Source organism: Leuresthes tenuis, unplaced genomic scaffold (genome assembly GCF_036924035.1).
Source record: "Leuresthes tenuis unplaced genomic scaffold, fLeuTen1.0.hap1 SCAF_24, whole genome shotgun sequence".
NCBI classification, from domain to species: domain Eukaryota; kingdom Metazoa; phylum Chordata; class Actinopteri; order Atheriniformes; family Atherinopsidae; genus Leuresthes; species Leuresthes tenuis.
In genome coordinates, this window is record NW_027325378.1 from 12804939 (window position 1) to 12820600 (window position 15662).

Here is a 15662-nt window from a genome sequence, read left to right on the forward strand (position 1 = left end):
GCGGCGATAGCGTCCCGAGCCCACCCCCTTCACAGAAATACCTCATCAAGGAACAGATTCAAAGTGTGTGTCACACAAAGAGTCTTAAACTACCTGTATGATGAGCTGGAAAATAAAATAGATGTATAAAATGTGCTGCTGCGCTTTAGGAGGAAAAAACCTCAACCATTTTGCGGTTGAGGCTTAGATTTAGTTTAGATTTGAATGAGAATCTGTCTCACCCAGTAGTGTATGGGATGTTGATGCCACCCAGATTGATGCTCTCGCAGCCGACGATGAAGAGCGTGGAAAAGCAGAGCAGAGACACTCCGCTGCAGATCATGGCCAGCTTGGCTGACTCTCTTGCTCCGAGCTTCAGCTTCTTGATGATGTAACCCCCCAACACGATGCCCACCCCGGCGCTGGGCACGATGATCACACCTGTGAGACAGAAAAAAAACGAAAAGCATTTGTGAGGTGGCGGAAGTGCTGCAACTCGCACAGAAATACACAAAAAAATGAATAAATAAATAATCCAAGTCATGAAATGTTAACACCGAGTTCACAACAATGCAAATATACAGTGTTTTAATAAATATACACATACATATTGCCAAAAGTATTCCCTCACCCATCCAAATAATTAAATTCAAGTGTTCCAACCACTTCCACAGAATTAAAGCACCTGGGCATGTTGACTGCTTCTACGGACATTTGTGAAAGAATGGGTCGCTCTCAGGAGGACAGTGAATTCCAGCGTGGTACCGTGATGGGATGCCACCTGTGCAACAAGTCCACTGGTTGAAATGTCCTCACTACTAAACATTCCACAGTCAACTGTCAGTGGTATCATAACAGAGTGGAAGCGATCGGAAACGACAGCAACTCAGCCACGAAGTGATAGCCCATGCTGAAGCGGATGCTGAAGCGCATTGTGCGCAGAGGTCGCCAACTTTCTGCAGAGTCGATCCCTACAGACCTCCAGACTTCATGTGGCCTTCAGATTAGCTCAAGAACAGTGCGTAGAGAGCTTCATGGAATGGGTTTCCATGGCCGAGAAGCTGCACCCAAGCCATACATCACCAAGTGCAATGCAAAGCGTCAGATGCAGTGCTGTAAAGCACGCCGCCACTGGACTCCAGAGCAGTGGAGACGCGTTCTCTGGAGTGACGAATCACGTAAAGGCAGATGGGCGAATACTTTTGGCAATATAGTGTATGAAAGGAGTTTTGCTTGAAAAAGAAATATCAATCTCAACGTGACTTCCCCCATTAAACTAAGAATAAATGACTTCAGAGAGAGAGCGAGAGAGAGAGACCAAAATAGGCTCTGCTGTATCACTGCGACCAGGCCATGCTGCGGGTAACCACTGAGTCATTTCAGGCTGCGACACGTGCGCTCAGTTCCTTTAAGCCAGTCAAACTGACAGCAAAAGGCAATACTGGCTGCTAGCAAGTCTGAGCGAGTGCTAAGTGTCATCGTGCAAGAATTATGGCCCGGGGCGACTGCACACGACAGCCCGGGAGTTCGGCCACGGGCTCAAACAGCCGAGTAATGAGCGAGACGGGGTCAGTCAGTGGAGGCGGGGGGGCGTCAGAGGGAGCATCAGCAGGGAAATGACAAAAGTATAAAAGAGTCGTGTGGCTTTTCCCTGCATCTCCGCGTGTTCAAGTGAAAATCGAAGACATGGAGCGAGGTGACAGGCAGGCAACAGACTGTGGCAAATTATCATCATCAGAAGTGCATGTTTATTAAAAAAAAAACATGATTTCTGCAAGATCAAGTATTTACACTGTAGAAGCAGATATCACACTCACGGTGACACAAACACCATGATGTAGTGTCAACGCTACATGAATGATTCCATCTGGATTAATAGCTTTATGGGCATCAATGCAACAGCCTTTTCCCCCCTCATTCTTTTATAACATTTGCGTGTGGCTGTATTACAGAAAGCATGCAGCAGATGGCCGTTTCACAGACATCCAATAGAGAAATGCTTTAAAAAGGTACAAAAGAAAACATAAGACAAACGCTCAGAATGAAAGAAATGCACCGAAAAAGTGGAGAAAAAGTCCAGAAAGCACAGCGGCAGTGAGGGGGAAACTGCAGCTGACTGAGGGGGGGGGCATGTGTGATATGTTACAGTTCTATTTCTGTGGCTACATCTAATGAATATGTAGCAGTGGCAGCCATTTAACAGCTCATGAGACAGATTCAACAAAGCGGTAATTTTAGAGATTGCAGATAGTTTCTTTTTGAGGTCTTTGGGGCTGTATCGTTTTCCTTGTTTCTTCAGAACGTAACTCTCTCTGGACGCGGCGGCCATTGTGGCTATATCAAAACTGCCCTCTTCCTCCGTTTATGGCCTACAAAGAAGTGCTGACACGTTACAAACAGGAAAATTGATCACCAACCTCATCTATTACCAATACATTAGACCAACCAGACACACTGCAACACAGCAAAAATGAGTAATTATAGATTATTATGGGAATATTTTGCTCACAGACTGCAGGTCAGAGAAAAAGCCTTTTTTTTGTAAATAATTTGCAGCCCAACTTTGAACCTCTGCATCGTTTCATTAGAGGGGATTCATTAAACAAAAGCTTCAAATATGTAATATTATTGCACTGCATTATTTAATAATTTACTGCAAGTAGAAGTACTGCTGATAGTTTCTATGAGACTGTGGCTAATTAGGTTTTACGCAATGAATAAAGAATACAACGATAATTAAGCGCATTAGACAATTAGATCATGTTAACACTATTATAAGCCATGAGAAGCACATATTCAACAGATATTGAGCTAATTCAACACAGTTAGATCAGTGCTCATCAGTTCATAAAACTAATTTTAAAAAAGTCGGAAGCGATTGTAGGCTGGTGCCAAATAAACGTTTGTCAGTGCTTAGATTGATAAGATTGTTGTAATCTTTGTATCTTTGCTGAAAAATCACCGTCATGTTTTAATTTGAACATTTTTAGCATGTTATTATGTGGAATAAAAACTACAAAAACAAAGTTACAGACTGAAAAACAACCCCTGCACACAAGATGTGTCGATATCAAATTTCCTCGGCAGGTGTTTGACTTGTGCTCTTCTAAATCTCAATCTGGAATTTGGGTTCCTAAATGTCAGCGTCTGCTGCTTAAAACTGTCAAAAGTTAACCCAAATTGATCATTTGGTTTTAATGGAATAATATACAACTGTATGACACCCAGACCTCAGCAACGCCACTGACTGATTTCCAATCGACTTGTTTCAATCATCTGGGAAATGCCACGGTCTGTCAGTCCACCTGGTTCTCCGGAGAAGCACAGCACTCCCATCAACAGGAGTGGCTTCTCCTCCTCATTTCCAGCCATCATCACAACCCAGTAATTTGGCAGCGTTTTGGTAGTCAAGGCAACTGCACCACCCTTTTGCCTTTACCCCTTGTATCCTGGTAACAAGCAGATGAGATGAAACCTTGTGTGCGTTTTCTGTGTTTTCCTGTGTGTCTCTAAAGTAAGCGTATGTGAGCCGGCGGAATCCTTGGGACACAAATGCAAGCACACACGTTTTGCTTTCAAAACCATAATTGGGTTTTCAATCACTCCTTACTGCCATAATCCTGCTACCAGATTAGTTGTGCATTAGCAACACTGGCTCAGACACAACTGAGGGATTAAACTGGATCTTTGTGCTTTGTGCACACTATATACTGTGTGTGTGTGTGTGTGTGTGTGTGTGTGTGTGTGTGTGTGTGTGTGTGTGTGTGTGTGTGTGTGTGTGTGTGTGTGTGTGTGTGCGCGCGAGTATCAGCCTCCACACTGTGATGACTGCGTCTCCTGGACTCAATAAAGACTTGTGTGTTAGAGTCAGTGGATGTAATAGAAATTTATCACTGAATGAAAGGACTCCATGACTCATTACTGTCCTTTACTTGTGAATCACTGCATAGACGGGGAACAGGGTGAGCAAATATGAGTCCAGTTTGAACAGTTAAATATCTCAGATACCTTTCTTTAATATCTCTCCACATTTAGGACATTATAAAAGGGCATTTCCTTATTCTTTACAAGCCTAAAAATAATAATAAGCATATGTAAATGGGTAGTTATAGAGCTTAACTCTTTTTACAGACAGCTGGAACTATTCAGATCATACAGCAGAATATTGTCATCACAGGCTCCCACACATCCTTCTTGGTACCCCACAAGGGACTGTGACTGCACTCCCCCACAAGCAACTCAAACACACGACTGACTGCTGTAATACAATGACGTTTCTAGGGAAGATTGAAGCACTGAGCACTTAAAAATGCAACAGTAGACACGATGCTGGGGTACAGAACCGTATTTGAATGCATACAAATAGACTTACCTGTGTATATGCTGGCGCTGGAGGCAGGAATGCCAAACTGCGATTCAATAAACTTGGGGATGAATGTGATGAAGGCCGTGACAATGGCACACTCAGCAGTGTAGGACAGGCTGACAAACAGGAAGGTCATGTTGCTGAGGATCCTCAGCGCAGCCTTGGGGAGATCTGGATCAGCATACAAGAGAGGACAGAGCACCTCGTTACAGTCCTGCAGTAATTAATACACAAGCAGCCTCCTCATTTAGATGTCACTCACTGATATAAAGCTGCATCTGCAACCCAAACAAACCTTACGTAACAAAACGCTAAGTTAACCCCACATATGATCGTCTTTGAAGCTGGCACACGTAAATAAGCATTCTCACATTTAAAAGATGCACTCAGCCATGTCTCATTAGTCTGAATTGGCATTCTTGCTTCAATTAAGGCTGCAGCGGTAAAAAAAAAAAAATCAATTAAAGAAAACAAAAACAATGCCTGAACACACAGATGTTCGGCGATTCCTGTGCAGAACACTCTCGTGTTATTAATGAACAATCGAGACTTCGCCAGTTGTGTCCTCAGAACTATTACAAACAGCCTGGATCACATGACTTTTGAGTGACAGAACGAGCGAACACGCATCATTGGGACCACATCACATGGGCACAGCCCTGAAGCAGACATAAAGGGCATTTGCCCTTGCTATGATGGAATAAGACTGACGACATCGGAGCATGATTTGTAGTTTTATTACTGCTGCGGGGCCAAATTACCCTGATTCAGCTTTTGCAGAGGTACTTTGCAGCAACTGAGATGGGGCTAACTTTATTAGCATGTGATTTTCACTGATCCCTAAAAACAAAACTCTTATATCAAAGAGAACTCTTGCCTTAAACAGTCTGCATGAAATAAAATGCGTTATATTTTTGCACAAGCTTGAGAACGCCTGGATCCATATAAACACACTTCTGAGTTGGGTTATAGCCCCCACCCCCACTGACACAACCCGTCTCAATACCAATAATCTGCTGGCAGGTCCATGAAAATGCAGTCCTGGAATTCAGGAGGGTTTGGCTCATCTGGTCATGTAAAACATTCAGGCCTGCCAGGCTACTTGGTGTCTCTGCGATCAGGGTTTGTTGGAGTCTGCCATCTGCACTCTGTGGATGCTGGATTTCACTATCATGAAATCACAATCCTCATAACATTCAGCGCTATCTGAGAATTCCCTTTAACTTTCAGCTCATCAGCTCAGAAGAAACCCAACTCATAAATTAATGGGAAAACAAAACTGTCAGGGCCTGTTAATCTTAATCCACAGGCATGGTTTGAGCACCACTGCAAAATGTTGCTACTTTGCAAATGTATCTTTTCATCAGCGTTCAAGAAATATTGCTTATTTTAAATATCTATTTGAATTTGCTCTGTTGTAGAAGCCATAATCTGTTCATTGTCAGTTTTTTTTCTTCCTTCCATTAAATGTGTCTTGTCTCTGGCTGCAAAACAAGCCCAAAGCTTGATCAATCCAGCCCTACCAACCTTAGCTCTATTTAACGTCAGTCCACAAGGTTTGTTCTAAAATGGTCTGTTTAAAGCTTTTGCTAAATCTTCCAGTCTTTGGCAGTGGAACGGGGGCTTTGTTTGGCTCTCTAGGAATCCTTTGAGCACGATTGTTGAAACATATTCATGTGTCTTTGTGACTTAAATGGTTCCTGTTAACTGTCATTTCTTAATGATGTAACGAATTAAGGGCAAAGCTACCTATCTGCTCTGAGACCTTGGTAAAAGTCACCTCCATGCAACATTTCCCCCACTTCAAAACAAAACAACATGCTTATCTTGCTTAAAATTGTGAAATGATCATTTTTGCTTTAATGACACTACCTTTAGGAGATCATTTCACCATTTCACAGTAAGTCTGACCACTAAGATCTATGCTTCTAACTCTTGTGTGAGAAAAGTTTGCCTTAAATGTCATTTTGTACTGTCCAGTTGTAGCATTTTCCTACAACTGGACAGTACAGAGGAAGGCCCAGGATATGCTGCTACCAGTCGAGTGTCTCTTTGTCTTTCTTTTCTCCTTTTTCAGAGGAACAGTCTGGGAATCATCTATACAAAAAGGATGAGCCCGTATCTACAGCATTTGTGTGTGAATGGAACGAAAGCCAAAGATTTTCTTTCCAACAGGCAAGAAAAGGTCCTTCTGTCAACAAATATTAACAGTAATTAAAGGAAGTGATGTCATTTTTAGTGCAAAGTTTCCACACTTTGCGTCAAAACATTTGATCTTACTCGAAAAACTAAGAAAACTCTCTTTGTGACGCTCCCATCATGTCTGTAAGCATATGCATAGTGTGTCACAACTTTCAGTGCCATCTCCAGTTCTGTGCACAGAGGTTTTAAAGCATGACTGAAGGAGCACATTATGGCTTTATAGTCATGAGGCTATCATGTGCTCACGAGCAAATGCAACAAAGCTATGCACAAAGGAAAGGGCACAAGGAACATGAAGTGGATTATCACTGCCTTTTATCACAAAGGTTATTAGGAAGTCAGCCAGTGGAACTACACGACACAGAGCTCTGATGTGGGAATAGCCGCCCCAGCACCAGCTCCACTGATCTGGTTGTAGGTGGGGAAATGTTCGAAGCATCTGTCAGCGCAGTTGGTCCCAGATCAAAGATAGGAGTAAAATAGTAACACTAATTATTTCATTCCTGAGAGCTGGACTGTAATCTTGTCTGGGGGGGGGGGCAGATGGCCAAGTCTTGCTGGCATCTATGGCAGCTGCTCTCTTAATCAGACAGACCCCTGGCTCGCTGTGGTTGCCAAACTCGTCGTTTTGTTGCAATTGGTTTCGATGACTTTGTCAACCTGTTTCATTCGTCTGTCAAAATACATTTTAAAAAATGTTCCACCTGCTTCCCATTTCCCTTGTATTTTGATGTATAATGTGGTCATTTAACTGGACCACCGTCCTCGTCCCTGTGTACATGCACGGCAGCCAGTCTGCAAAATATGTGAATGAAAGCAGCGGTATAGGGAACTGTATGAATATACACTTCAACTTGACTGTTAACACAAAAAGATGGACCTGGTCCATTTAAGTCAGCTTAAGCATATTCAAGCAGGAGAGATTTGAACCCCTTATGGCATTATCCGGTTGTCATATTCTAAAAATCTGGTTTTATTCAGATTAAAACAATTATAATTTAAATTATAATTTTTTTTCTAGTTTAATGTAAAACGTTCTTTCAAAAAGAAAAGAAAAAAATGCTCATGACTGATCATTTTGACTTTTTCTCTTTTAAACATCCCATAACACGCTCACCGGTGACAGACAACTGCCACCAGAAAATGAGGAAAAGTCCCTCTTGCTCTAATACTCTCACACGTGCAACTTGTGGCAATTACTGTCCTGGTTTAACTTCCTGGAATTTTCCTCTAATGAGGATTGAGCTAATCATGACCGGCGGTCGCTGATCCTCTTAGAAAGGCCAGTGTTCGAGCTGTATTAGATCTACCACATCAAACCGGCTATTTTTACAGTCCAAACAAATGGCAGCGAATCAATAGATTATACTACTAATAATAATATAATTAGCCTTAAATACGTCTTGTGTATTACAAATTTTACTTTGGATTTTACTGAATGGAAGGTTGAGTCAAACAGTACTAAAACACCTGCATTTCTAATCCTGTCGAGTAATCAATCACTTTTTTCATTTAAACTGTGTCAGCAGTCATTTTTCCTCACATCTGTACCTTTCAAGGTGAGCTGCTTTCTCACAGTGGCAGACCAAGGCCTCTGGAACGTTCCAAAATCAAAAGTTTGTCCTTCTGATGTTACTGAAAACATTCAGTGTTAGCATTTTTTCATTTTTTAGTTTTGATCTGAAGGGCAAAAAAAAAAAAAAAAAGCGCTTTATTACAGCATATCTTTCACAGAAATTGCTGAATATGTGCACTAGCAAACATGCACACCTCAACTGAAAGACATGCACTGTACTAAAATACATCCCAGCACTACATGTTGAAGCTCCTGAGTCGGCTAAATTGGCCGCGGTTTGCACACAGGCCCAAAACATCCTGCTGAGACAAATTAAAGAGCAGCTGAGTGAGCACCGAACTGATGAAGCTGTAACACATTTATGATTCGCATCATGTGCATCCCCAAGACAGAGCACTGTTTTCATTGCTCTGGTTGTGCATGTAAGCATTAATTATGTGCGTGCAACCATGTTAAATATATTGTGCCGGTATTAAAGCGTGTGATGGCAAACACGAACGCTGCTTTCTAGCCCTGCTGCGCAGCCTATCGACTCCATTGTGTGGAAATGTGATGGAAGTCTCCTGAGAGCTCGTTTAAAAGAGGACCGAAAGCAAAAATCAGGCAAGAGGAAACACTAGTGCAGGAGTGAGCGTATCCGGGGAAAACCGGGAGATTCCTGCTATATTTGGCACAGGGAATACGTTCCAAAATGCTAAAGCAGCAAAGGATAGAAGCGCAGTATTTAATATATTCATTTAATGGAAGCTAATGCTAACCAAACCTGCTGCGGTTTACTGCTTCATCTTCAGTCATCTGCGTTGACACAGTCCTATATAGATCAATATTATCTTTAAAAAGAGTTCTCAATAAAGCTTCCATTATTGGATAAAATGACTAATCCCCAGCTTTGATTGGATTACAGACTTTGTATATCAATAGCTCACAGTTCCTTTATGAACGATACTACCTACACCTCAGTATCCAGAAAAGAAATCATCCATTTCTCACCTTTGATATCCTTTCCAAAGCCCATAGATGAGGACACATTTTGGCCTTTGCTACTGGACTTCTCCTTCATCACATCATCGTCGCTGGACACGTCGCCTGGTGATCCCATCTTTTTCTTCTTCCTCTTCTTGTGGCGAGGAGGCAGCTTTTTGGGGAAGGCAAACATGGGGAAGATCACCAGAAGCATAGCTATGGCACACAGGAGAAAGCCACTCCACCTGAGAGAAAAAGGGCAAGAAAAGGTGGGTTGTAAAGGTGGAAGACTGATTAACACATAACGGGGGGGGTGTGAAACTGAAGGAAACGGGCAGGCGTACAGATGCACATGCATATTTACCAGTTGCCAACGAAGCGGGGGTCATTCTGATCGATGTTCACAACAGTTTTGGGGTCAACGTAGAAGCCTATGAGGACACCTCCCAGCAGGTAACCAGCAGCAGGTCCGAGGGCTCCCATCACATACATAACGGCTAAACAAAAGACAGACAAAACCAATCAATAACCTCCATAACATCTAATCAAACTGCTTTAAACATCATCAGTTATTGGTAGGTTTTGATAGGTGTGAAGCCTAAAAATGTACTTCCATAATTAACACAAGCTTTAACACCTCTCATTTTTTCCCCATTTTCCTCATTAACGCCATTAATGATCCACTCTGTGACCGATTAAATCAGACCTGAAAGAGCTGTTCATTACTTCTGATTCTTAGTCCACTTTAGTCAGGACACCTGCACTGGGAGCTCTCCACCATACCAGAGGTCATCTTTCACAGCTTCTGAAGCCTCTGGAACAACTGACCTGAAAGCTCCAGAGGTCTCACTCTGACCCAAGGGCACATCAGCAAGCCTTAGTGCGAGTGGAAGTGAAACATTAACCCTCTGGGGGGCTCAGACCATCGCTGAGGTTGGCCAAATGCTCCGATGCTTTGCCGCAGGGAGAGGGAAAACTCATTAAATTTGGATAACTTTAGTTAGACAAGTGGAAAAATCTCCTGTGGACATCCAGCAGAGACGTGAGTCAAAGCCATTTACCAGCTGGAATCAGGGGGCAAACTTTCTATAATTACACCTGGAACATTTCTGCAACCTGGGAATGTGTGTGTGTGTGAACTTGAGTGCCGAGAGGATTACTGCGCGTTTGTGTAAGTGTGTGCATATGCTTTAAAATGTTTAACTGAATGTCAAAACTCTTCCCCACACTCAGACTTCACAGTTATGTTTTCACTTTCAAAATAGCTCCAAACCAAAAGCTTCTGCCACTCACTTCCCACACATTCGCACGCTCCACCAAAAAAAAGAAGACTTCTGGTCCTCGAATTCTTTCTTTTTTTTTTTCTTCCCCTTTTTAAATGGCAGCGATAAATCCCATTGGCAGTGTGTGTGTGTGTGTGTGTGTGTGTGTGTGTGTGAGAGAATGTGTGAGCGTGCTGGTGTCTGAGTCTCTGGTTTAGCAGTAGAGGCAGCAGGTGTGTGCTTTTTTGCCCAAACCAGCAGTCAAATGTCTAATCTCTCCTGAGACCAAAGGAACACATCCTCCCAGCCAGATTACATAAGAAGTTGCATGCATACACACTTTTTCTCCAGCAAGTACATTTGCTTTAGTTGGAATGTAAAGAGCCTGCTGCCGGCCCAACATTTGCATAAAGCACTTCTAGTGGCTTACGTCTATTCTTCTACCTTCAACATTCTAACAGTTACTACTCATCCTTTCCTCTTTGGATGTGCCCAGCAAAGAACAAAAAAAGGTTTGTTCTGTTTTCTAGAAATGCCACAACAATGTCCCCAAAACAATAATCCTTATCAAATCTTGATCAAATTCACGGCCTCCTTGAACAAAACTGGAAAAAAAAGAAAGAAAATTGGAACTTAGACAACATAACACTCCTCAACAAATCCTCTTATCAGCACAAAGCAGACAATCACACGTGGACGCATTTGAAATTACATTTAGAATATGTATCAGCATGTGTAATAGTCTGGAGGTCTGTTTGTTTTCATTTTCCATTAGTCTACATGTTCAGACAGGAATCTCTTCACCGTGCACCAACACAAAACAGGTTTTCATCCCTCTTTTATCCGTCTCTTTCCCTCGCATATCATATATCGTCTTTTTAACTCCTTTCAAGGTGCCATTTCTCATATCCTGCCGCCCGGAGAGACAATTCACTGCAGTAGTCAAAGTATTCACACAGTAACAGGATATTACCACCCAGAGACAATAAACAATAAATTATAGCTGGCAAGGACGAGAGCTCTTCTCTTATTATTGCAATCTTGAAAATTAAAAATGTCTTGCAAAAACTTAATCAAGTGAATCGTGCCCCGGTGGGAGAAATCATAAAATAGATGGAAGTATAAAGGCTGACTGAGCTTTAGACATAATCTTTTAGACTGCAGGGAGTGAAGACTGAAATCTGATGCCTTCTGATTAATCCCCACACCATTTCTAATCCTCAAAATCCAAAACAGACCTGTTCAACTTCAGGTCAGTTGAGGATTAAAAACTTTCAAGTTCAATCACCTGGTCATAATTTAAAGAAAACATCGTGTATTATCACATACCGCGAAGAAAAAAAACCCTGAAGGTCTGTCATCTGAAAGGCTCGACCCAGCAAAAGGTACAGAAAAATGATAAATCCATACGCAACACTTTTGTTAGTAATTTGTGTTAAAAGTGGACATATTATGTCAAATTATTCAGATGTCAGTCAATTTCAGAATACTGAAGGTCATCCAGCCTCCTCCTCTCCTCTTTTCCACCCAACTTTAGGATGATGCTGCATTCACTGTACCCCCTAGCATACTAGGGATCGGTAGCTTAGTCTATGCTCTAATAACAGAAGGGAAGTTTTGTGTGCGATCTGAGCTCTCAGGCTATTTGCACTTTACAGACCATCAGGACCTCAAGAAATTGGACAGAATGTCTCCCATTTAAGGACCACTTAATCAGCTCCGGGTGGAAATATGGAGACAGCTGCGATCTGCAGCCTACTGTTTTTTAATCAAACCAAACAAGATTTCAACTAGAAAATAACTAACTAGCAAAGAAGGACAGTTTTTGAATAAAGTACAGCCCAGCCCTCAAGACCCTTCTGTTGCCCCAAATATAAAACACAATTATTCAAGCACATTCTGGCTCGAGTCAGATACAAACAGTGCATCCACTCAGTCAGTTGCCAGGCAGAGGTTAACCGTAAGGTATGGTCCTTTGCTTGCCCTCTAAACTCCATCCTCCAGGGATGGCCGTATTTTATCCCCTTGGGGTGATTGTGTAACTCTGTCTTTGCGCTCAATCTATCATGTTAACAGTGTTCTGCCCCGCTGGAGGACAAAGAGGGTTGTGAACTGGGCCTTACACATAGTTCTATCCTGCCCACTTGGCACAGAGTGGGGATAGTTTAGGATCAGCAGGTTGGGATGAAGGGATTGGAGGGTTGCATCCAGCCTGAAGGACAGCTGGGGCAGAGCTGTTGGATTGAAGAATATGCTGGCACAGCAGCAGTGTTCCATCACAAACAACACAACACACATGCAGTGGGAGGCAGTCGTCACCGGACTGCAGGGGGTGCACGCCAATGAAGAATGCATGGCGCCCACAGGCTCCCTTAAATTACACAACAGACCTTCACCAGCAGCACTGAAGGACAACACATTATATAGCTTTTATGGCTTTCTACACGCTTGGAGGTAATGGATTAGGAGCTCTCCATTGCAGTTATTGGCTTTTCACTCTTTGTGTTATACAAAGGCAGCATCTAAATGATGTTTGTGGTCCATTGGTGGAGTAACTGCGTCCTGATCACATTCTGCTCATTAGACATGCATGGAGAAATCCCGATTAGGGATAGTTTCTGTCAGTGTGAATAAAAAAAATATGTAGAAAGTACAATTCTGTGCAGTCTTGAGCCACCGCTCATATCGTTATAATTCATTTGCAATCAGCCTGACTTTTGAAGTGGCCTTGAGCACCAGTCATTAAGACTTTCAAACGCCTTTCAACATCTGTCTGTTTTTACTACATTAACTCATTTTCAGTCAAGTCCTTACATCTAAATGTGTTTTGATTCCCATATTTCACTGAAGCATAAAAACAGAACCCAACTCAATCGATGAACAGTGTTGCACATAAGATAAAGATAGCAAAGAATCCATTTTTAATTCTATCTTTAGGTATTTTGTTACTAGCAGTCTGTTGCAAAGACATCCTTTCTTTAGCTGTGTCTACAAAAAAAAATGGGAGCGACAACACAGTTAAAGACACAAAAATGATAATTTTGCACTAAATAGTATCAAAGCATGTTGTCCAATCTGTCCGCAGCACATCTGAAGAAAAACTGGACAATAAGTCGAGGACAATAAAGTCAAGAATATATCTAGGGCAGATATGAAGGTGATCTTCCCATGAGATAGGAAAAAAAAAATCCATTAAAGACCTGAGAGATGCATCAAGCCTTTTAATTGATTCATTTTCTGTTCAGAAATGGTCTCCAGCCAACATCTAGAAAGGAGGTTTTGGAAGGAAGGCCTCAGGTTTCAGTATGTTTTGAAGAAAAAAGGAGCTCATAGCAAATACTGGCTTTCAAGATCATTAGAATCATACAAACTCTGTGTTTTCCTTATATACTGCATGTCCATTTAAGTTTACACACATTTCAATAAAAATCACTGCATCTAATTATTGTTCTCCTAACAATATACTGTAGAAATGGTGGATGGCTCTTCTGCACATGTGCTTTACTTCCCAGGAAAAAAAAAAAACATCAGTTAGTAGAAATGTATCAATAACAACTTACTGACTTTAGTGTCACATACTCTTATAGGCATAAAACCCAAAATGTCAAGGGTAGGAGGGAAGGAGGGATAAGGTTACTGAGTTTTATAGTGCATCATTGACCCCAATTTCGTGTTTCAGCTCGAGTGTGATGGATGAATGCAGTGTTCAGAGAGAGAAAGATGACAATAATTCAGAAAGAGAAAGGCAATAAAGTGAGACACAGGAAGACATAAAAACCGATTAGCACAGAAAAGTGACAGGGAGGGAAAGCAGACAAAGAAAAACAGACACGCTGGGGAGAAACAGAATAATATCTGAGAGGAATGAACATGAAGACAAGGAGGGAGAGGAAAAAAGACGAGCTGCGCTCTGTGATCCTGCTGTGAAACTGAGTGATAGAGCTTGCTCAGCAACATCCCTCTTATGTCTAACCTTCAGGGACCATTGCTGCTCTGTTGTCTCTGCTTTGCCTCCTCCACACTCTGAAAGAGCTCTGCCCTTCTCACGAGCCACACCGACTCTCTCCGAGCTCATAGGCATGAATGACAGAAAGAAGAAACAACAGGCAAAACTACCAGAATTTAACCAAATCTTCCGTTTCCTTTATGTTGTCTGCCCTTTGCATTTGTCCCGATACTTAGATGCTTCTCTTGCCGCCTTGGTGTAGAATGGACTTTCAGACAATGAAATGGCGTCAGCAACCCCCCTCCATCCCCCAACCTCTGCTGACCTTCTGTTCTCTCTACCCCTCAACCGTGAGATTCAGGCAGAGAATGAAGGAAGAACATCCAGAACCTGACGATAAAGAACACTGGAACTAATGAAGCAGCTCCTCTGTGGTCAAACTAATTACCACAGGAAAATGATTGGAATTAATTACATGAATTAAAAAAAAAAAAAAGAAAATTTAAGATTTGTTTTGGGACAAAACAGCAAAGGTTAAAACATCTGCGACTTTGTCCTGAAACCAAACTGAGCACAATGCACTGAGGTCCAGCATATGAGTCCAATTTATTTTGGAATATTTCTCTCTCCCGTCACCAGCCTCCGATAAGGCCTGCAGAGGAATGAGCCTGGCTCCGCAATCCTCCTCCGTTCTTTGGTCTTGGACTGTTTCATTGAGTTATGTAGCGCTCTACCTGCTTATTAGCTCACACAGCTCAGTCAGCCTCTAAACAAGCCTGTGAATGAGAGGCAAGCAGTGACACAGAGACCTTGGATTTGTCTTCGGTACATTACGTGGGATCCGTTTAATTGCTGTAAAACGGTTTGTGTAGCATTATGTATCACACATTACCTATTTGCTCTGCCATGGGACGATAATCAGTGTTGACACCACTTTTATGACAAACCAAAAAGAAAAAAACCTTGGTGAGCTATTCTGATTTATTCGAGAACATCGGCTCAGTGCGATACGTCGGCACAGACTTCAGAACTCTGATTTGCTGCACCACAGAGTTCTAGTTGGTGAGTATAGCTGCAGGTGACAGCTAGATGATAGATGATCGTGCTGCTGCTGCTCGAAAGAGAGCTGCACCGTGTTTCCTGTGTTATGGGTATCGGTGCAGTCATGTGACCTTCCTCGCAAGAGGAGCAAAGGAAAAAAGAAAAGACAATGAAATAGGGGAATGACGGCATTGTCGCGACAACTTGCTGACTTAGCAGTGTTGTCTTACCAGTCCTAACCTTACAGTTTTACCCAAAGGGCATGCACGCACAAACACGTGCACAGACATGATAAGGACAGTGGGACAAAACACATCTTTACAACAC

General features: G+C 42.3%; 1 protein-coding gene across 2 annotated transcripts in view; it reads right to left on the bottom strand.

Moving 5' to 3' along the window:
* The window catches only part of slco5a1 (solute carrier organic anion transporter family member 5A1), a 35803-nt gene that overhangs the window by 7230 nt on the left and 12911 nt on the right, over positions 1 to 15662 (bottom strand). For both annotated transcript variants that reach the window (XM_072378530.1, XM_072378531.1), the window contains exons 3-6: positions 9451 to 9583; positions 9114 to 9331; positions 4352 to 4516; positions 222 to 420 (exon numbers count right to left, since the gene is read on the bottom strand). In XM_072378530.1, the coding sequence (XP_072234631.1) occupies positions 222 to 420; positions 4352 to 4516; positions 9114 to 9331; positions 9451 to 9583 (715 nt within the window). The remainder of the gene's footprint in view (positions 1 to 221; positions 421 to 4351; positions 4517 to 9113; positions 9332 to 9450; positions 9584 to 15662) is intronic.